This window comes from Cheilinus undulatus, linkage group 19 (assembly GCF_018320785.1).
Source record: "Cheilinus undulatus linkage group 19, ASM1832078v1, whole genome shotgun sequence".
Taxonomy (NCBI): Eukaryota; Metazoa; Chordata; class Actinopteri; order Labriformes; family Labridae; genus Cheilinus; species Cheilinus undulatus.
The window spans coordinates 5236450-5257954 of NC_054883.1; the positions used below are offsets into that span (position 1 = coordinate 5236450).

At 40.1% G+C, this 21505-nt stretch overlaps 1 protein-coding gene across 1 annotated transcript in view; it reads right to left on the minus strand.

Moving 5' to 3' along the window:
• c19h8orf34 (chromosome 19 C8orf34 homolog) overlaps positions 1 to 21505 on the minus strand; it is a 130184-nt gene that overhangs the window by 79776 nt on the left and 28903 nt on the right. The window contains exons 2-6 of the mRNA XM_041814515.1: positions 18645 to 18789; positions 18296 to 18427; positions 4721 to 4840; positions 4467 to 4495; positions 3547 to 3710 (exon numbers count right to left, since the gene is read on the minus strand). Of these exons, the coding sequence (XP_041670449.1) occupies positions 3547 to 3710; positions 4467 to 4495; positions 4721 to 4840; positions 18296 to 18427; positions 18645 to 18789 (590 nt within the window). The remainder of the gene's footprint in view (positions 1 to 3546; positions 3711 to 4466; positions 4496 to 4720; positions 4841 to 18295; positions 18428 to 18644; positions 18790 to 21505) is intronic.

Consider the following 21505-nt stretch of genomic DNA (forward strand, 5'->3'; position numbering starts at 1 on the left):
TGGGGATCATCAGATTGTTTCTTGGCAAATGTGAGATGAGCCTTTGTGTTGTTTTTTGTCAGCAGTGGTTTTGGCCTTGGCACTCTCCCATGATGCCATTCTTGCCCAGTGTCTTTCTGATGGTTGAGTCATGAACTCTGACCTTAACTGAGGCCAGTGAGGCCTGCAGGTCTTTGGATGTGGTTCTGGGTTCTTTTGTGACCTCCTGAATGAGTCGTCGTTTCACTCTTGGAGTCATTTTTGTTGGCCGACCACTCCTGGGAAGGTTCACCACTGTTCCCAGTTTTCTCCATTTGTGGATAATGGCTCTGACTGTGGTTCGCTAGAGTCCCAAAGCCTTGGAAATGGCTTTGTAGCCTTTTCCAGACTGACAGATTTCAATCGCTTTGTTTCTCATTTGTTCTTGAATTTCTTTGGATCGTTGGATGATGTGTTTCTTTCTGAGATCTCATAGCCTACTTCACTTTGCCTACTTCGCTTCTATTTAAGCTTCTTAATTAAACAAATCCAGCGGCCATACAGGCAGCAAACTAAAGCCAGGTGTTCACTGTGCAATTCAGACACAAGTTTTGGAGTCGTAGGAAGTTGGGCTGACTTTCAGCCTGATGGTGTGTCGTTTCTTATATGGGGACAAGACGGAAAACCACAGCCTGACCAGTTGCTCCTGATGGGTGGGTTTCTGGCATGTTTGATATTTTGGAAGACTTTGTGCAGCGGACTGACTCTCCCATCATCGATACAAGATCCGTCCATCCATCCATGGCCAATTTAGAGTCACCAATTAACCTAATGCGCATGTTTTTGGTGATGGGAGGAAGTCGGAGTCAATACAAGATCTTGGTGAAAAATTAATCCAACTCTGGACAGAAATAAATGCTGTGACACTGCAGCAGCTTATCGAAATGATGCCACAATGAATGCATGCTGTAATCAAAACTAAAGGTGGTCCAACAAAATATTAGAGTGTGTGACTTTTTTGGACGGGCAGTGTGTATCAGAGACAATCTGTTTTTTCTAATAGCAACTTTTTGTAGTTATTTCTCTCAAAGAAGTGTTTTTGCACTGCACCCTATGATATTATCCTCAGAATTCAAACTTATTTCTAAAATGCGCTCAACAAAGTCATGGCTAGAGTACATACATTTATTTCCTGTTAGGTGGGCACTGGTTCAGCTCAGTTGTTCGAGCAGGCACCCATATACAGAGGCTAAAGTCTTGGACGCACAGGTCCCAGGTTTGAATTCCTACTTGAGGCACACTTGGTGCAGGTCTTCTCCCATTTTCCACCAAATTTCCTGACTCTATTCAGCTTTCCTGTCCGATAAAGGAAAAAAAACCCACCTGAAAACAGTTTGAAAACTCTCCTGCTCAGCAGGTGACTGCACATGTCACTTTAATCTTTTATATTTTGCCTCTCATCCATCAGTCCTTCACCCCCTCTCTTTCGGCTCTTCCACATCCCTAGAGTGGGTCTAGTGAATAATTACCTGATCTAACCTAAAACAAGGAGGAAAAATGTGCTCTTATTCCCATCCTGCTATTTTTGGCTCTGTGCCTTGGAGGATGTGGAAGTGATCTCAATCCCCAAACCCGATCTGAAGTGGGATCAAACTCACAGTGAATGCAGTCTAGAGTAAATATAAATGATTTCTCTGAAGAGCCCCGTACTCCTCCAGTTCATGAGAGAAAGAGCTGTAATTATTTTGGGATGGTGCCCCAATCTGAGCACACAGCACTTATCTCACACCTTTTATAGGTAAACACCTCATTTACACGTACACACAGAGCGGAGCTCATCAGCAAGCCCACACACACACACACACACACACACACCCCCCCCCCCACACACACACACACACACCCCTATCTCCCGGCTCAGACTTCTAACTAAGTGATTTCTCCCCATAATCCAGCCATACAGTCACCTAATGAGATTAACACTGCGGGTATGTCAGCTCAGGCTCACACATGATTTATGGTTTTATATCCGATCCTCCTCTAATTAGTCACATCAGCAGCTGCAGAGCTAGCGACTCCCTTAACACAAAGTCACACACAGTCTGCAGTGATAGTCAGGGTGGTGGCAGCAGATCGGAACTTGGATATTTTAGCAAACGAATTCATGAAAACAAAAAATGTGGAAAGTTTTCCAAGCATGGGCGTGAAATAATTTGAAAGTCAAACCCATGAAGGAGACATATTGTCACATTTTTAAGCAATGAGCAGGAAATTCGTCTGGCCTTGAGCGACCAGAAATGAGGTTAGCTTTAATTCAAAACTGGGTTGAAGCAGTATCATGGCAGACATGTTTGATCGCGCCTTTGAAAAGGGATTAGCAAAGCCATTCAGATGGGCATTCCTCAGGCAACAATAAAGAGCCAACAATGGCCTTATAACTTTAAGTTTTTAACTTTTTAAAAGAGACAAAAATAACCTTCCAGCCTTAAGATTTTACCTTAATTCAAACATGCAGGAATTACATGAACTCTGACATACAGAACTGCACATGAGGCTAGTATCAGCCGTGTTATCTGACATCAGCCAGTCAAATGATGTAACATGCATCGATAACTGATCTCTATCTGTTGTGTTGCAACAAAAATGTAACTCCAGAGTATTCCGAACCGCTGGTTCAGAGAAGAGGCTTTTTTTATACTGAGCAGAAAAAGTCTACTGTTGGAAAAACTGATTTGTTTTCAGGCTGAAATGTGAAAGGTAATATTCACAGTGGAAATGTTGCCCCATCTCTGAGACAGTTCAGAGATATGGAGTCTGCAAGACATTTTCCATTAACATTTTAACAGGGAAAAACTACTGGCTAAAGAGTAGATAAATCACATCACAAAGCTCATTTTTATTTTAAAAAAGCACATATATTCAGAATCTTTGATCTGGAAAATTGTAAATATCACTGTCCAGTTTCACAATGGATGCATCTGTCCTATACAAGCTCAAGCAGGAAGACTGTTTCTGACTCATGCATTTTCCACCACTCGTGCCTATCTCTCCCTTCCATTCTTTCTCTCTTCCTGCTCTGGTGATCAGCGGATCATGGGCTTTCACTCTCTTAAGTACTTAGCTAGACAGATTATGCTATAACCTTGCTTGATCAATCATCATGCACCTGTCATATTTTAAATCTGTTGTCCTCTCTTTCACAGTCAGTATTTTCAGTGTGGATGCTGCGACCCTCCTCCACCCCTGCCACCTGGATTTATTTCATCAGCATCTAAAGATCCTCACAGGCTTTCTGCATATCTCATCGTCCCTCAGTCTCCTCCAAGCCACCACAGAAGTCTACTCCTCATCCTGCATCCTTCATCATTACCACTAGACTAGTGGTGTCTAGTCTGGTGTCTAGACTCCATAGGGGGATATCCTAAAGCTGTTTGCCTCACTACCCCTTTAAGAACATCAAGTCAACACGATGGAGTCTGATAGCCAAAGACATTGCACATTTCTCTTTCATCAAAATGTGTAAAATAAATGATTACCCAACTTCATTCAAGTCTATCCTGATTAAAATCCATAAAGTCAATCACTGACCTTCCAGCTGGGCTGCTGTCTCCACTCCAGCACACCTCTGATTTAGCCCTGGGCACCGGGGGGTGCAGCATCTCAGCAGCCAGGGGATCCGCATCCTCCTCTTCCCGGCCGACCCACTCCCCCACCACCCGGGGGCGCAGCACTGAGTTAAAGCCCCCCAGGTTCTGAAAGAGTAACAGAGAAATGAAAAGAGGCAGAAGAGCAGACTGGGGAGGGCAGATAGGAAGACAAAGACGCGGGTTTAAATGAAAATGGGATCAGATTGAGTTCAAACTGCTATAAAACTTTGTCATTAAAGCGACACATTATTGTCTGAGCCCCTTGCCACTCCTACTCTGCCCCAAAATTTAGTTGGCACACATTTACAAAGACATGCTCAATCCCAGATAGTATCACAGGCTATTGTCTCTGCATGATCAGAGCAGCTGTTTAGTATTCAGTCCCTGCACTGTCCCACAGAACAAAAAGACAATCTCTAGGATGAGAGCCAAGGACGTTTGACATGTGCTGCTGCACCGAGCAGAAAGTGAAGTCCCTGTCAAAACATATGCTGCATCTCTGAGCCAGACACATCATTCACAAATCGCTCTGTGAGTCTCCAGCCCGGGCAGCCGCTGCACTATTGTGATGCTGGAGAATTGGGGCCATGCGAGGACAAAGGCAGAGCTCATACAAAGTACGATGTGCACTGAAACAGTGAGGGAGAGTTAGATGGAGGACATGCTTACCAAAGTATCTCTCTCATGAATCACTCTCATGAGATTGCAGATCAGTGTTTGAAAAAAGAGCAACGCTTCTCTCTTAGCTGAGTTAAAATGACGAAACATGGCCGTTACTTAATGCTGTCTGAGTGATGAGTGACAGATCTCTATTTCCACATGTCTGGCTTTAATAAAGACGTCATTGGAGGTAACATTTACCTGATCGAGCTCGTCAGAGATGGCAATGCCTGCAGAGAGAAGAGAAATTGTTAAAAGCATCTAATACAGTTTGAAATCCCAGCTTAGGCTGCTTCTGAGCTTAGCGACGAGCGTGTAAGATTAGCTGCTTGATCCAGTTTCCTCTCAGGATTTACAGTGACATTTACAGAAAGGCCTGCTCTTTAGTTCGGTATTTTCAGATGAATTAAACACTGCTCGGTATGGTGGGAGCATGGCAAGGGGAAGCCACTCACTGCGGGACAGACTCTCCAGGGCCTTGCCCAGTTTCTTGCTCTCCTGCAGGATGTGGTTGAGCTCGTCGAAGTCCCGGCTTTCCCTCCAGTCCCAGGATGGGTACTCAATTGACCTTGGCACTGGACGTGACAAACAAAAACACAAACTTTAATGAGGACTGTGATGATAGCAGTATTTAAACTTAGATTTGGTACTCGTAGTCAAACAACCTTAAAAGTCACATTTTTTACCCCTTTGATACAAGTTTATGTTGGTCTCAGAGGTCCCAAAAACATGCCTGTGAGTTTGTTGCTGAAGAAACACTCCAGTATGGTTTTTGCATGTCTAAAAACCCCTCTTAACGGGGTCAAATATGTGACCTATAAACTGATATTTTGAGACACATCTCAGGTTAAAGAAATATTGCACCTTCTATGATTGAAAATTGCAGTGAGACATATCGACATTTAAACTCAATTTTGATTGACTGACCCGCCCTGTGAATAAATTAGTGTATAATGCACAGAGGGGCACCGTTTGCAGAGCACTGGGGTGTCATTACATCACACTTAAATGCTGATTTGATAATACTGTGGTAAACATTTACAGTTGTGCTCGTAAGTTTACATACCTTGACTTTTGTGGAATATTGCATATTTTTCCAGGAAATATGTTTGATAATGGGAAAACCTTTCTTTCATTCAAGTTTAATGGTCAGTCGAAGTTATGTTTACCTCTGCCAAGGAGATTATGTGATCGGGTGGGTTTGTTTGTTTATTATTTTGTCCGTTTATTAGCAACATAACTCAAAAAGTCATGGACGGATTTTCAGGAAATTTTCAGGAAATGTCAGAAATGGCATGAGGAAGAACTGATTAGATTTTGGGACTGATCTGGATCACCGTCTGGATCCAGGAATTTTTTTAAAGATTCTGTACAATTGGGAGATAGGGCTAATGGTGGAGGTCTGCGCTGTTACCACTTTACACCAGGAGATGGGGAACATGAGTAACTATTTCAAAGTTTTGGAGTTTATAGAGTTTGAAAGACACGGCCGGTCGAGGAGATGAGTTGTAGCATAACAGAGAGAAAGACAGCGAATTGTAGCGAGAATACTCACAATGCTGGGAGGAATAGAGGAATATTCACCCTCTGCCATGACTTCCACATGTGCCGAAGCCAATGCTTTGCCTCACCGTGTCTCCATCCCACCGGGGAGGGAGGAATCGGCGAATTAGATTTGGGAGTGATCCAGATCACCGTCTGGATCCAGAAATGTTTTTAAAGGATTCTTGACTAATGTATACTGACATGCCAGATGGATTTGCCAGTGAAAAACAAGGAAACAGGCGTATCCATCTGCTTTGGGGTTATCACTATTGAGAGATAGGGCTGATGGCAGAGGTCTGCGCTCTCTGAGTGCTCTTCTAGTTATTGTCATGCAATTGTATTTGCTCTTTTGAAACCATAGTGGCAAGTTGAATCACCCAAACAGCCCTGATCAAAAGTATACACACCCTTTATGTTTTGGCCTGATAAAATGCACACAAACAGGTTTAAATGGCTTGTAACTGTAACTGTCCACAGCTGTCACATGTTTGCATGTAGTTAGTGTCTGTGCATAAAAAGTCAGTGAGTCTCTGGGCTCTTGATAGACCCCTGCACATTTCCTCTGACTTTGCTGGATTCTGAGCCATGGGGAAAGCAAAAGAACTGTGAAAGGAACTGCAAGAGAAGGTAGCTGAACCTTATGAAAAGGAAAAGGATATAAAAAGATATCCAAACATTTGAGAATGCCAATCAGTAGTGTTCAAACTCTGATAAAGAAGAGGAAAATAAGAGGTTCTGTTGATGCTAAGCCATGGTCAGGTAGACCAACAAAACTTTCAGTCACAACAGCCAGGAAAATCGTTTGGGATGCAAAGAAAAACACACAAATACTTGAGCTGACATACACACTTTTCTACAGAAAAGTGGTGTGGCTGTTTCAAGAAGCGCAATAAGGAGAAACTTGAAGAAAAATGGGCGTCATGGTCGCGTTGCCAGAAGAAAGCCATTACGACACCAGTACCACAAAACAGCAAAACAGCACCTGGACAAGCCTCAAAGCTTCTGGAACAAAATCATGTGCAATGATGAGACTAAGATTGAACTTTATGGTCACATCCATAAATGTTGTGTTTGGAGGGGCATCACCATCCCTACTGTGAAGCATGAAGGTGGATCTCCGATGTTTTTGAGGTGTGTGAGCTACAGCAGCACAGGGACTTTGAGAAAAATTGATGGCAACATGAATGTGACATGTTATCAGAAAATAATGGAGGGCAGTTTGCACTCATCAGCCTAGAAGCTGTGCATGGGACACACTTGGACTTTCCAACATGGCAATGATCCAAAACACAAGGCCAAATCAACCTGTCTTTGGCTACAGCAGAAAAAAGTGAAGGTTCTGGAGCGGCCATCACAGTCTCCTAACCTCAATACCATTGAGCCACTTTGGGGAGATCTCAAATGCGTAGTTCATGCAAGACAGACCAAGAGTTTACAGGATCTAAGTTTTTGCCAAAAAGAATGGGCATTTTACCATCTGAGAAAATAAAGGCTCTTATCCACAACTATCACACAATACTAGCTGTCATTGATGCTAAAGGGTGCAAAACACAGTACTAAGGACTAGGGGTATGTAAACTTTTGAAGAGGGACCATCTCAGTATTTTCTCTTTTGTTATGTTTTACTTAATGGTTGTTCTTTTTTAGATGTCTCACAGTTTAGTTTGAATCCTATTTAAAATAAAATACATTTATTTTGCCTGATCATTCATATTTTCTTTAAAGAATAGTACACATTTTCCAAATTCTGCCATCGTAGGTAAACTTATGAGCACAACTGTATTTAGTATGAAGATGCATTGCTCTACAGCAGGGGTTCTTAACGTTGGGGTCGGGACCCCACTGGGGGTTGTGAGATACTGAGAGGGGGTCTCCAGATGCCTTAAAAAACTAAGAGCAATTTTGAACTACACTGTTGCCACTTTACACCAATTTTGCCTAATTTTAACCAGTTTTTATCACTTTTCCCACCAATTTTGCCAAGTCTAAAGTTTTTGCAACTTAAAACTCATTTTTTGTCAATTTTAAACCCTTTCCACCACTTTTTTTCTGCCTGTTTTTGCCACTTCTAAACAAAATCGTGCCACTCTCTCCCTATTGTTGGCTCTGTTGACACATTATTGACATTATTAACCCCTTTTACCACACTTTAAGCCATATTTCACAATTTGTTATGCCCATTTTTGCCAGTTTCTGACTTTTCTGTCTCAGCTAACCCTTTTTTGCCAGTTTGTATCAATTTTCATTCCATTTCACTAAATTTGCACCTATCTTTGCCACTTTAACGCCATTTCAGCCACTTTTGAATACCCCTTTACCACTAAAAATGCCCGTTTTTGCTATTTCGTCTTGTTATTTTGCCACTTTTATCTAATTTTTGGCATTTCTAACCCATTTCTGCTACTTAAAAAATCCAATTTCACCACCGTTCCCACCATTTTTCACCATTATAAACCCATTTTAGCTATTTTTAATGTATTTTAATTCTGTTTTTAACAAAAGGATTTATATTTTTAAAAGAGGGCTACTTACTACACAAATAATCAAAATTAATTTCTTTGATTAGAGTGGTTACTATTCAGGTAAAATCTAAAATACCACAGCTTAACTTTACTTTTACTGGCCCCCAGTTTGGCTTGGCCCCAGAAAGCTCTCCCATTTTTCCTCTTATGGGAAGACTTGTCTGCACATGACTATTCTAACGGGCGGTTTTAGTGACTTGGAGGCCCCAGACAAAGATCAATGTGAGGCCTCCCCTAATATCACTCACCTCAACTTCTTTGATGACCGCCATATGAATGTGATTTAACAGAAGCAGCACAATGTGCAGTGGCCGTTAATAACACATTTAATTCCATTCAGTGTAAGATAATCTGCATTATAACCAACGTCTCTTAGGTTGAGTTTTAGTGAATAGTTGGTAACATCAAACTGGACAAACTGCATTAGACAGAGAATTAAAAAAAACAAATGTAAATCTGACATCTCCTCCAAAAAGATATGAGAACAAAGACTCTCTGTATTAAAATGATTATTATGCACAAACTTGTGGCTTTTCTTCATCATATTCTGAAGTTCATGTACTCTCCTGTTCTCAGGGTTTCATGTTATCAGGTACAATATCTTAGTAAGTGTATCTGGCCCAAGGTCCCATTAAGAACCTAATGCAGTTAATCTGTATTTCTGCATCAAATCAGCCGTATTACATGAGTTTTTATTATGTTATAAAGAGAAGAATACAATAGGCTCTGTTTTCAGTATTTTTTTCATCTGAATCATACTGAACTTCAGCAAAACAGGGATGTCATGCTCATTTTGGGTCGGGGGACAGATTTGCTCCAATGAGACGTCCTGCAGGCCAGACAATTTTTTAGCAACATCAATACGACCAAAGCTGATCTATAAGCTGCTGTAATGTTTATAAAGAGAAATAATCCAGTGAGTGCTGCATGTTTGCATGCAAAACAGTTAATTAGAAAGAGAATCTACCTGCAGGTAATCTAAACAGGTCAGGCAAAAATATACTGTCCTTGTAACATATGACAATTTCTACAGATTTTAACGTTTTTATGACCCACTGATGATGAATTTACAAGACTGAAATGTTCATTATAAATATACATTCAACGTGACTGTTTATGGCTTTAAAACAGCAACCTGTCGTCCACAATATTTGATCTGACCCTGAGATTATTCAACCTGACCTGGGATCAGTGCAGAGACCAGAGAGGAGACGAGTGAGAGAAAGGAGCAAAAGAGAGAGAGATAGAGACGAGGAACCTGCGAGATTTATCGCACTGTTACTTCTTATATAGCCGCAAACTCTCACCTGCTGAGTGAAAACTTGACTTTTTACACATGTCTGAGCCCCTAGAGTTGTTCTTCTTCATGTCCGTTCTCTCTGAATCCCTCTGACATCCGAGCACACGTGATGAACTGGTGCATCTCATTTTGGATGCATTTTAGCGCATCGCCAAGGTCAAACATGTCGTCCTCTCATGTCATAGGACAGCCTGTTCCCAGATTAGGATTGAATGTTCAGTTATTAAGTCATTTTAACCACTATGAGAAGAATTTCTACCATTTAATGAGAGCTGGAGTTAAATATGCTACAGGATTCATAAACCATGTCCTGTTTAAGCTTAAGTGATCAAGACCATAATTTCATTTCTTGATAACATAAAATTAAATCATACGTAAATACAATTAGTTGATATTAGTTTGGCATTACAGATTTATCATAATGTGGGATTAAATTAGGCTGGAGATTGAACTGAGTCACTCACCAAAGTGAGATACGATGTCCGCGTTTGTGGTTGAGGGACAATTACGCAGAGAAAGTAGCCTATTTGTTATCCTGAGAGCAGCTGTTTTAATCCCACTAAGGGGAAGAAGTTTGGTTTTACAGGGCAGAAACCTCTTTATTCGACATTTGTTAAGGCCCTTGTGCAAGAAACCAATCAGAGGTGTGGACAGGACAAGACTCACTGAGAGAGCAGAGTTGATGCTGCAGTTGCGCAGCTATGCGCTCTATTGTGCATCTTTTTTTTACACAATGTTCCTCCCTGCTCTAAATGTTAAACTAAGAGTAATTTTCTTTGACCTGGGGAGTGGCAAAAACACAAGTGAGCTACAATTGTAGAAACACAAACCTAGGCAAATTCTTGAGGCCCCCCTTATGGAAGAGGCCCCAGGCAATTGCCTACCTTTGCCTAATGGTAAAACCGCCTATGACTATTCTTGAATGTGCATGGTTGGGTTCAGCCACCTTCAGGTACAGTGGAGGTCCCTGATCTCTGGCATGTTTATTTTGGGGATCGCAGGCTAAAAAAGTTTGAGAACCACTGCTCTACAGAGAGAGAAGAATTACATTTTGAACAGAGAACTTTAAAAGCCGGGAGGATTTTAAATGTATAGACAAAAAGTTGCAACCACTGTTAAGACAGTCTTTAATGACGATGAGGCTTTTCTGTGTGATTGAATACATTTGTTCTGCTTGTCTTACATCGCTCTTACACTGAGGGCTCCTCTTTAAACCTCCTCTTGCTGAGGTGAAGGGTTGATAAATGTAAAGATATGTAAAGGCTGTAAATGCAGTTAACTGTCACATAAACATAAGCTTCATCTAAAATTTAAGACCTCACAGACTTTTTTAGATTTTTTGTGGCCTTGAATTTCCAACTTTAAAGCTCCACAGGGACCCTACTTAGAGCTTTCATACTTTCCATCCTCTCAACTATTTAAATCTCAGACACTATCATTTTAGAAAGACTTGGTGTCAAAAAGTATCTTAGGAAATTGTCAAGATTAGATTTTCTTGGATGAGGTTAACAAGAAGTCTGATCTACTGTTCTGAAATCAGGGACAGAAAACGTCTGCATACTGTTGCTCATCTGAACTGTAAAGTATTTTAAGTATTTGATCTATAAATGCCACAGCTTGATGCATGTTTGTCTAAACTGCAGGATGGAGTGAAGCGGAAAACCCTGGCAGAAAAGTCAACGAGTCTCTTCCAGAAGCAGACTGGACAGAGGCCAGGGGACAGAGTCTGTCAGTCTCTTTGATCAACATTGAAAATAACTCAAACAGGATCAGGAAGTGACCCACATACTGCACTGACATCCCGCCCACGTCCTCTAACAGCGTCCCCCTGCTTCTGTATGATGCTTAATTTATAAAGTGTTCACACATTATTTATGAAACCAAAGAGATGTATTCTTTTGTCGTACAGGGAATGCTTGTAGTTCATCCATATCCAAAGCAGCAGAATTTGAAATAACGTGTGGGCTATGAAGAGATGACAAACAAATGCAGTGGTTGTCTGTGAGCCTTAAGAAACACAATGAACAGAAGTGAATGCTAAGGACTTGTGAATAAATTTCACGCATGTTTGAACAGAACACATATGTGATGACAGGTGCAGAGAGTGAGCATCGCCCTCCTGTTTGCACACAGACACAAATAAGTAATCTAGATGGTGAATATTTGACAGCACTGCTGTTACAATCTGCCATCCTCCACCCTTGTTTACCCTGACTAAGCTGCTTGGCATTGTAGCAGCCATAAACACAGAGCAAATGTCTCTGCCAAATGCAGACTCGTTAAAAAAAATCTTTCATTACTTCCGGAAAAAAAAAAGAAAGCCTTTCAGTCATCTCTCTGCTCGCCTCTGAGTGTTTGTGCTGCTGCTGTCAATAAATGGCCTACATTAAGGGTTAAGCAGTTCTAGCTCTGGCTAGCCATTAAAGCATTGCTAAAGATAAACTTTATACACAAACAAAGATCCTTTAAAAGAGCCTCTGCAGGTTAGATTTATGACAGCTTGTGTTGTTCCTGCAACATTTTACAATAATGATGAGATTGTTCTTTTGATTTCAATTTTTTATGAGCGCTGCACATCAAAACACACAAACATGTATTTTTAATGTGATTTGACTTTAATTGTAGCTTTGAAGGCTCGAAAATGGATTGCTTAACACTCAGAAGAACAGTTCTTTGGTGTGTCGCTTACTTTATTTTGACTTCCTTCACTTTCACTGGTCTGGCCTCAGGACCCCCTACCTCCTCAACGAGAGACTTTGACTTCAATTTCCAAAAAAGGGTGACCACTCAAATAATTTAATGAAAAATGTTCCAGTATAGACCCTGGACCAGTGGTTCCCAACCTGGGGGGGCTGCCAGAGACCTCGGGGCTGGGTGGGGTTTATTATTAGATTTGCATACGTTAAGTAAAATGATGATAAAACACTTAATGAACATTTTATACCAGGGGGGGTCAAAATCTGAATTTAGGTCTAACCTGAGGGCCTAACAGGGTCAAGATTTAACCAAGAACTGTCAACCGGGTTTTCACAGTTAATGAATTATAGGGGAAATTAAACAGTGATGATAAAAGATTTTAAGATTTCTAAAAAAAAAAAAAAAAAAAAATTTGAATGAATAAATATCGCAGCATCACTCTTACTGTGTGTCCATGTCAATCAAATGCTAAATATATAAACAAATGAGTTCAAAGGCTCAAAATATAAGATAAAAAGCCAACTTTATAAGTCCTAAAGGTCAAAATACAAAATTAAAAGTCAAACTAAGGTTTTAAAAGGGCATATATATGAGATAAAGACTTAAAATCACGAGTTCAAAGGCCAAGATATAAGATAAAATACAAAATCAGGAGTTAAAAAGGTCAAAATAGAAGATAAATTTCATAATAGTGAGTCTAAAAGGTAAAAATATGAGATAAAATTCTTGATCAGGAGTTTAAAAAGTGAAAACATGGGTTGGAAATATGGAACTATTTTTGTACGGAAATATAAAAATATGGATTAAAAATCAAAGTTAGGAGTTTGAAAAGTCAAGTTTTGATCTAAAATTTTTAAAAAATTGCAAATCTAAAATGTCACGATATGAGAGAAAAGGTCAAAATTATGAATTTAAAATGTTGAAAAATGAAATAAATAGTCAAAATCCTAAGTTTCAGTCATAATCTTCAGATGCAAAATGAAAATATGATATGACAACACAAATTGATTTCTTTCTCTCATTCCTGACTTTTTATCTAATTATTTCTACTCTGTACTTTTTCAGATTTTTATAACCTAACAAGGATATCTTTTAATCTTCAAGGTTGAATTAACATTTTTATACTGGAGGAAATCTGCAGACCTCATTCCACTGAGCCAGTTCTAACTTAGATATGATATGATCGTAAAGGCCGCCTAAAACTGCACCGTGGGCCACATTTGGCCCCCCGGCCTTGAGTTTGACACCTGTGGCTTATACAATGGTCTTTGTTAAGAAAAACATGAGTAGACCAGACAAGGCAAACCTGTTGTTTTTAAATGCATGATTCAGAGGAAAGTAGGAACTTTTGGAGACAACGCAGCTCAACCGAGGAAAATCATTTCTATATATAATGGGATTGTCCAAAACTACACATAAAAGACTTAATAGGGTATTTAAAATTAAAATACTACATTAAAATTTGATTTTGAAGGTCTTTACAGGCTGTGTCTGATAAATGTATGTACTAAAAAACTGCTACGGCCTTTTTTGGCAGGAAGGGAAAAATGTATTACGAGTATGTTTCTAAAACCAGCAGCACCTACAGTAGAGGACTGATGTGGAATACTTTTAAAAATCTATACCAAATGCAGAAATTAACTTACTCGTCAAACTTTTCTAAAAAGAAAAGTTCTATTAAATTTTGCATGACTCCACCAGATACTCCCAGGCTCCCTCTCCTTGTTTGAAGGGGAAACATCTTAAGGCCGGCCTTACACCAGAGGACTTTGCTAAAACTCTTAAAAGACTCTAAAAAGACTGACACCTGAGACCCTCTCACATCTAAACATCATTTGTTGGCAGGTCATTGAGTTTTTAGTCTCAGACTGAGATTTTGCAAAGACTGTGGGTTACTAATTTCAAGACTAGAACACGATTCCTGAGATTATTTCCCATCATGCATCTGGTGGAAATTAACAACAATTTCTAAGCAGAGAACAAGATATATTAGGAGATGGAGATCACATTTGAGTTAATATCTCTTATAATCTGCTGTTTTTAAATCATTTACATCGAGCAGAAATGAAAGGGAAGTTTAACACTGAAGCAACTTTGCATGTTACTGAAACAATCAAAGAACTATCCCATAAAAGTACCGTATGAAAACATGAGTCATCTCACCATGGAAACAAACTGATCTGGCTTTTACTTTGAAAATAAGACCGCCTTCAAACTGCTAAAATCGAGTCTTATGACCTCCTTACACCTAACGACTAAGACAACAGGAGCGAGCTGCAACTTTAACAAGACTCCCATGATTTTACTCTGACTTTGGAACTTTGTCTACTTTCCTTTTGTCGTCGTTACTCGTATTCTGACTTGTTTTTTCAACTTCGGACTGGAAGAGGCAAATGGAATGCCTGCCCAAGTCGCATTTACAACTTGCGAACTCGTTCTTTCACAGAGTACCCCAACCTTGACGATACAACATGGTGGCACAAAGTATTAAGTAGGGCTGGGCAATTATCCCAAATTAGATTAAATCACAATATGGCCTGCTGCATTTTCAAATCAAAGAAGGTACCATATTTCTTTAACTTGAAATGTGTCAAAATACCAGTTTAAATATCTTTTCTTGCAGTGGCGGAGATTTTATGCACATTATGCAAACATTCAAGTGTCAGTGTTTTTTCTAATGGTTTACAAAAATCCTCCTTTTTGTGTTTTATGAATGTTTTTCTTAATCAAAATGATTGACATTAAAAATGATGATGCCCTTAAACAAAGCAAATGACATCACATCTACAATACGAGCAAAATAGTTACTTCACTAAAGTCAGACCCCAGCTGGTAGCCAGCCTCACCTCCTCCACCCCAGCCACCTCCTTTACAGCGTAAAGCTTGTTGCTCTCCCATATTCAGATTCATGCTACTACGGATTAAATGCTTTGGAAAAAATGTCATTGTTTTCAATACACATGGTCTTATTTATGGAATTATTTATTGCTTGACTTTGTCAAAAAAAAAATACATACGATTCACCCAAGAATAATCACATATTAAAAAGCAATATTGGGAAAAAAAATTGCAATTAGATTATTTTTGCAAATCCTTCAGCCCTAGTATTAAGTGTAGTAAAAACTTTAATTCTGACCTGTTTTCAGAACATTTTGCTCTTCTCAGTGCAGTTTTAGAAATTGTAGATACAGCACTACCCTGCGGTTGCATGTAGTGTGCCTCAATAGTCTTTTCATGCATGAAGTACTGCACAATGTGCTGTTTTAAAGGCTCATCAGCTACCAACTGGTCAGTGTTGTTAAAAATAATGGCTGGCTAACACAAGAACGGCATCTATGGTTTTTCCAACTTGTTCTAGTTGTGACAAAAAAACCCACAAACAACTGGGAAACCATTTTTAGACAAATGTGACGTCATTCCCAGTTCTGACTTCCAAGGTAAATTGAATGCAACATAAGTCTGCAACTTTCAAATCAGAGGAAAAATGAACAAACATTTTTTTTCCTTAAAACACACTTTAAGGTTTTAAAAATGAGGAGGAATAAAGAAAAGATCTAAGCTTGTATAGATCTGTTGGTCCAGCCTAAAAATAACTCACTCAGAGAGCGCAGACCTCTGCCATTAGCCCTATCTCCCAATAGTGAAGAATCCTCAACAAAAATTCCTGGGTCTGTCCCCATGTGCCCCCCACCAAGGCATTCACTTTCTCCCTTTCTGGTGGGGTGGAAACATGGTGAGGTAAAGCATTGGCTTTGCTACAGGTGGACTGTCATGGCAGAAGCATTGCCTGCCGGTGCCAACTGATGCACTGACAGTCTCACCCATGGTCTCACTGAACAGCTGGAAGTCATGGCAGAGGGTGAATAGTCCTCTATTCCTCCCAGCATTGTGAGTATGCTCGCCACAATTCGCTGTCTTTCTCTCTGTTACACTCTGACTCGTCTCCTCGACCGGGCGTGCGTCTTGCAAACTCTATAAACTCCAAAACTTTGAATAGTAACACACCTAAAATGCTGCTGGGATTGAAGTTACTCATGTCCGCCATCTCTTGGTGTAAAGTGGTAACAGCGCAGACCTCTGCCATTAGCCCTATCTCCCAATAGTACAGACTCTTTTAAAAAATTCCTGGATCCAGACGGTGATCTGGATCAGTCCCAAAATCTAATCAGTTCTTCCTTACGCCATTTCTGACATTTCCTGAAAATTTCCTGAAAATTCGTCCATGACTTTTTGAGTTATGTTGCTAACAAACTAACAAACTAACAAACCTACCCGACCACATAACTTCCTTGGCAGAGGTAAATATGGCCAAATTTTACAACCGATACATTCTGATATTCACAGCCAAAATATCGGATGTAAATATTAGCAGAGATTTTGATATCTGCTGATACGAGACCAATAATATTGTGCATCCTTACATATTTTAATCTCCAAATTGCTCTAATAATCACGTTTAGCAGCTTGTTTCTATGCAAAGTCTCATTTAGAAAGAAAGGACCTGAAGTTGTGCCCAAATTTCACACAAAGTATCATGGGAAATATCTTAATACTGTCCTTTTAATTTTGATTTATTTTCATTGATACTCTTTAGTGATATTAAGCTAATTTACTGCATGTATATATGCATTCTTTTCCTCTTTACAGTGCTTAACAAACTTATTAGACCACCCTAACCCTAACCAAAGTAAGGTTTATGCCACAGCTGCCCTAAATTAACAGCACTGGTAATTACCGATATTAATATTTTATATTTAATTTTATATATATATATTTATTACCAATATTTCTTTTTATGTTTCTGCAATGGTTAATACACCAATATGTAGAAGCTCTTTAACCCAAATGATATTTTTAATGCTAAAATATCATTATTATTGTTATCCATGAATTTTCAAATTTACTGATTTACAAAAAAACTGAAAAAATAGTAAAGCACATTAATATGTCTTGATTAATGTAAAATTATAGTTATTTACTTGCATTCCTGAACAGAAAAATGAGTTTTAGTGCTCGAATGTTATGCATGATTCATCTCTGACTTCTCAGAGAAGCCCAGTGAGCCGGCTCAAATTTGGGTGAATTCAGTTTGAAATTCCTCATTCCTGTTCAAAATGGTAAAACGTGGAGAACTCAATGAAAAATGAAAGAGTCCGCATTAAAGCACTTCATGATGCTGGATGGTCTTTGAGACAAACATGACAGGTGGTCTAATAAATTTGTTAAGCACCGTATATCTTTAGTGTTTATCTATGGCATATCTATTCCTCTGCTCCCTGACTTGATTGTTAACTGGCTGCTTCAACACCAAAATTCCTAGATTAGGTTTAATAAAGTGCATCTATCTGCTTATCAGTCTGCCTATTTTACTTCCCCAGGCAAAGATCCATGACCCTCTGAAAGCAGCTCCATAACCCACTATTGGGTCTGGATCCTTCATTTGAGAACAACTGCTGTAGATTGTGAGAAATTCTCTTGCCACAACCTGAAAATAGCCGTGATCCGGCAGTGATAGAGCAGTGCTAAATTATTGAAGTAGTCCATTTCTCCGCGTGCTCCTCATTTGACCCATCCTCATTGTCTCAAGTGTCATACTTCATAGCTGCAGTAATTTATTGCAGGGCTAAAAAAGTTAGCACCAGAAAAATCTCCTCATCTGCATTCATTTTGCATTAATGGAAGAACTTTGAGAACAATTTGTCTTCAGAGTGTGTAGCAGTGCAGGAGCACATGTGTAAAAAAGTGGTAATGAACTCATTTGCAGGACTGTGGGAGGCTGTGGGAGGACCCTGGACTATACACTGTGACTAACTTTAATTTGATATAATTATATCAAATTAAAAATGGAGATTAAAGTCAGGGAAGCGTGTAATTGGGATAAAGTGATACAACAGGTATCTAAACTGTAAAGCTTCATATTAAAAAGTGGACTGTAGGAAAAGGTAGACACCAAAAGAGGAACTTACAGGACTTAGATTCAGGTGAAGGAGGAGAGATGCTCGATACGGCCAGGTCACTCTTGGATTTTTTAGGTTTCTTTGGATGAATTTGCCATGGCTTCTCATAGTTGCTGTACTCTCTGCGAGTGTTTTTGCTTTCTGTAAGGAGAGAGAATCACAGTTTCTGTTCACAGTGCCCCCGTTATGCAAATTTAAAGAGTATGAATGCAGGCCAAGTTTACTCTGCAAGCTCTGCCGCAGATGCAGACTAATGACTGTCTCTGAGCCAATATTGGAGAGAATGAACAAAGACAAATGTCTCATTCTGTCTGTGTGTGTGTTCATTGTGTGTTTGATTGTAACGGCGGGTACAGACCTGGGGAGCTCTGTGCCCACAGTGCTGCCGAGCCTGACAGAGCTCTGTGCAGCTTTCCGGGGCTGTCTTGCTTGGTCTGCAGGTGATCAATGAGAAAAGGGATTGGATGGTCTGGAGTCTCAGTTATCAATTTGGTCATCAACTCCTACAGGAGCAGAGTAAAGCAGAGAGCGGTTAGATAAAAGAGAAGCGGCAGGAGTAATGAGAGAGCAGAGTGTCCACCATGGGGAAGAGGATGAAGATGATCAATCCCTACAAGCAGTGAAAGTCTTGTTCTGTTGTTAACTTCACTATCCAGGGATGTGAGAACTGACCAGTGCTGAAATAATTTGCTCCAACACATGTCAATACCCTAAAAAATAAAAAAGGCAAGGCTAACAGAGAACACCATGTCCCCAAAAGGAGGACTGTAACCTCCCTTCTGTGTCAATTAGTAGCAAACACGTTGGGAAACTGAAAGTGGGATCTGTCTGCCAAGACACAAGGACTAAAAAAGTAAACAAACTCAAGAGTCTCTGATCAAAGTTTGCACAAAAATGGTGTTTTGAAGGAAAAATCCTTCCTTTATGATCACAGCATCTAATGTGCAGTATCTAACGCACTCGTTCTGATAGATAGAGCCTCCACTGGCTCCCTAGCAAGTCCCGTATCAACTACAAAGTCCTCCTCCTCACATACAAATCTCTCCATGCTCTGGTTCCCCAGTACCTTTCTGATCTCCCCCATCCATACACACCATCCCACAACCTTCGATCTTCAGACACCGGCCTACTTTCCATGCCCAAAACCAAACTCCGAACCTATGGAGACAGAGCCTTCAGTGCTGCAGCCCCCACCCTCTGGAACACTCTTCCTGCAGACATTCGTAGCGCTCCATCTCTGGACATTTTCAAAAAACGTCTCAAGCACCACCTGTTCACCACAGCCTACAGTCTTCACTAAACCAGCCCTTACACTCATCCTACCCCTCACATAGTTTGTCCATGTATATGTGTTCCTGTAAAGCGTCCTTGGGTTTCTTGAAAGGCGCTATATAAATTCAAGATATTATTACTATTATTAGAAGTGCAGATAACTGACTGAATTTAGAGTAAATCCTGACTAAAGTTAAGAAAATACATCAATACTTCAGCGAATTCTTCAAAAATCAATAGAGGATTCATTTGGATGGGCATACAGTGGATCATGGATGTGAAAGGTAAAGTAGGGCCAGTTTTGTTTTTGATAAATACAGTCTGAGGATGTATCTACAGGCAGGTCCACACAGATTTTTGACTGTGCTGTGCTGACTGGTAAAAGGCAGGCCATACACAGTTTGAAGTCATACTAGATACTGCACAACACGCTGGAATGGTGGGTTGAACTCTGTGGTACCACACTAAATTAGTTCAAAACTTACTTGCAAAACAGAGAATATTTTGTGTCCTCTGGTAAATATGAATCTGAATGTAGAAAGATGATAGTGGTGTTCCCCAAAGATCAATTATTAGTCCCATGTTTTTAATATCTATATGCTGCTGCTTTCCAACCTTACCGTAAACAAGCAGCGACAACAGGCCGGTGCACTTCTGGTAGAAGAGATTAGCGTGGATGCTGCTATAGTGTCAGTTTTATCAGAACTTGAGGACATTTTGTTTTTGGGTGTGCAGGTGGCCTAACGGTCTAAGGCATGACCCACTGACCCTTGTTAGCGGGCGGCCCAGGTTTGAATCCTGCCTGTGGCCCTTTGCCACATGTCTCTCCCCACTCTTGTCCCATTTCTGACTCTATCCACTGTCCTCCTCTGTCAAATAAAGGTACAATAAAGCCAAAAAATGCCCTTCTCCTGACTGGATTTGGCAAGAGTCTAATCGTCGCTTGTTTTGTTGCTCTGATTGGCCCGTAAAGATGTGACACACAGAACGTTCATTCAATCACCCTTCAAGTTTTTTCTGCCCTTTCCCAAATCTATGGGAGGTTTCCCAGATGGATGTGTAAAACAAATCCAACTGGCATGTCAGGTTATCTGCTTGCTCATATTCTAAAATACCAGAGCATCTCTTCCTGTGCCTTTACGCAGATGACACAAACCTGTACATCTTAGTGTCCCCACATGACTGCAGTCCCTACACTCACTCAGTGGTTTCAATCAGTGAGTGGATCTGCCAATATTTCCTAATGTTAAAGAAAAAACTGAAATACTTGTGCTTGACCCTGATGAAGAGGGTTAACAACAATTACAAAATCAGCCGATTACCATCTTAAAAATACAACAACAATATGAAAGGATTTTAGTCCAAACAACAGTGTAAGAGTGATCAAATCTCCCATCTCCTCACCAACACCAAGAAAGGCAGAGCACATTACACCAGTCCTCAGAGTGCTACAGTGGTTTGGGTCAAAATTCTACTCCTGGTTTACAAAGCACTAAAGTGACTAGGCCCAAAACACCTCACTGATCTTTTAGTCCCCTATGAAGCATCTGGACCCCTCAGGACCTCTGCCATGGGTTAACTACCTGCTCCCTGAACTACAACCAAGCAGGGTCAGGCAGCTTTTAGTTTCTATGCTTTTACTTGGAACAAAGCAGAACTGAACCTGAGGCTTTCTACATCATTCAGCTCTTTTTAAACAGCTTATTAAATAGCTCATTTTGTAGCTGCTGCTTTCCCATGGCTTCATACTTCACCCATGTTAAGATGTTTTCATGTTTTAAATACTTATTTTTGGCTCTGTAAAGCACTTTGAATTGCTGTATGTATGAAAATGTATGTATGTATGTAAATAAAGTTGCTTTGACTCAACTTAAAAGCACCATATGTAAAATCCTACCACCAAGGGACTCTCAATTAAAAACAAAAAAATATGAGTAAAGACCAGCT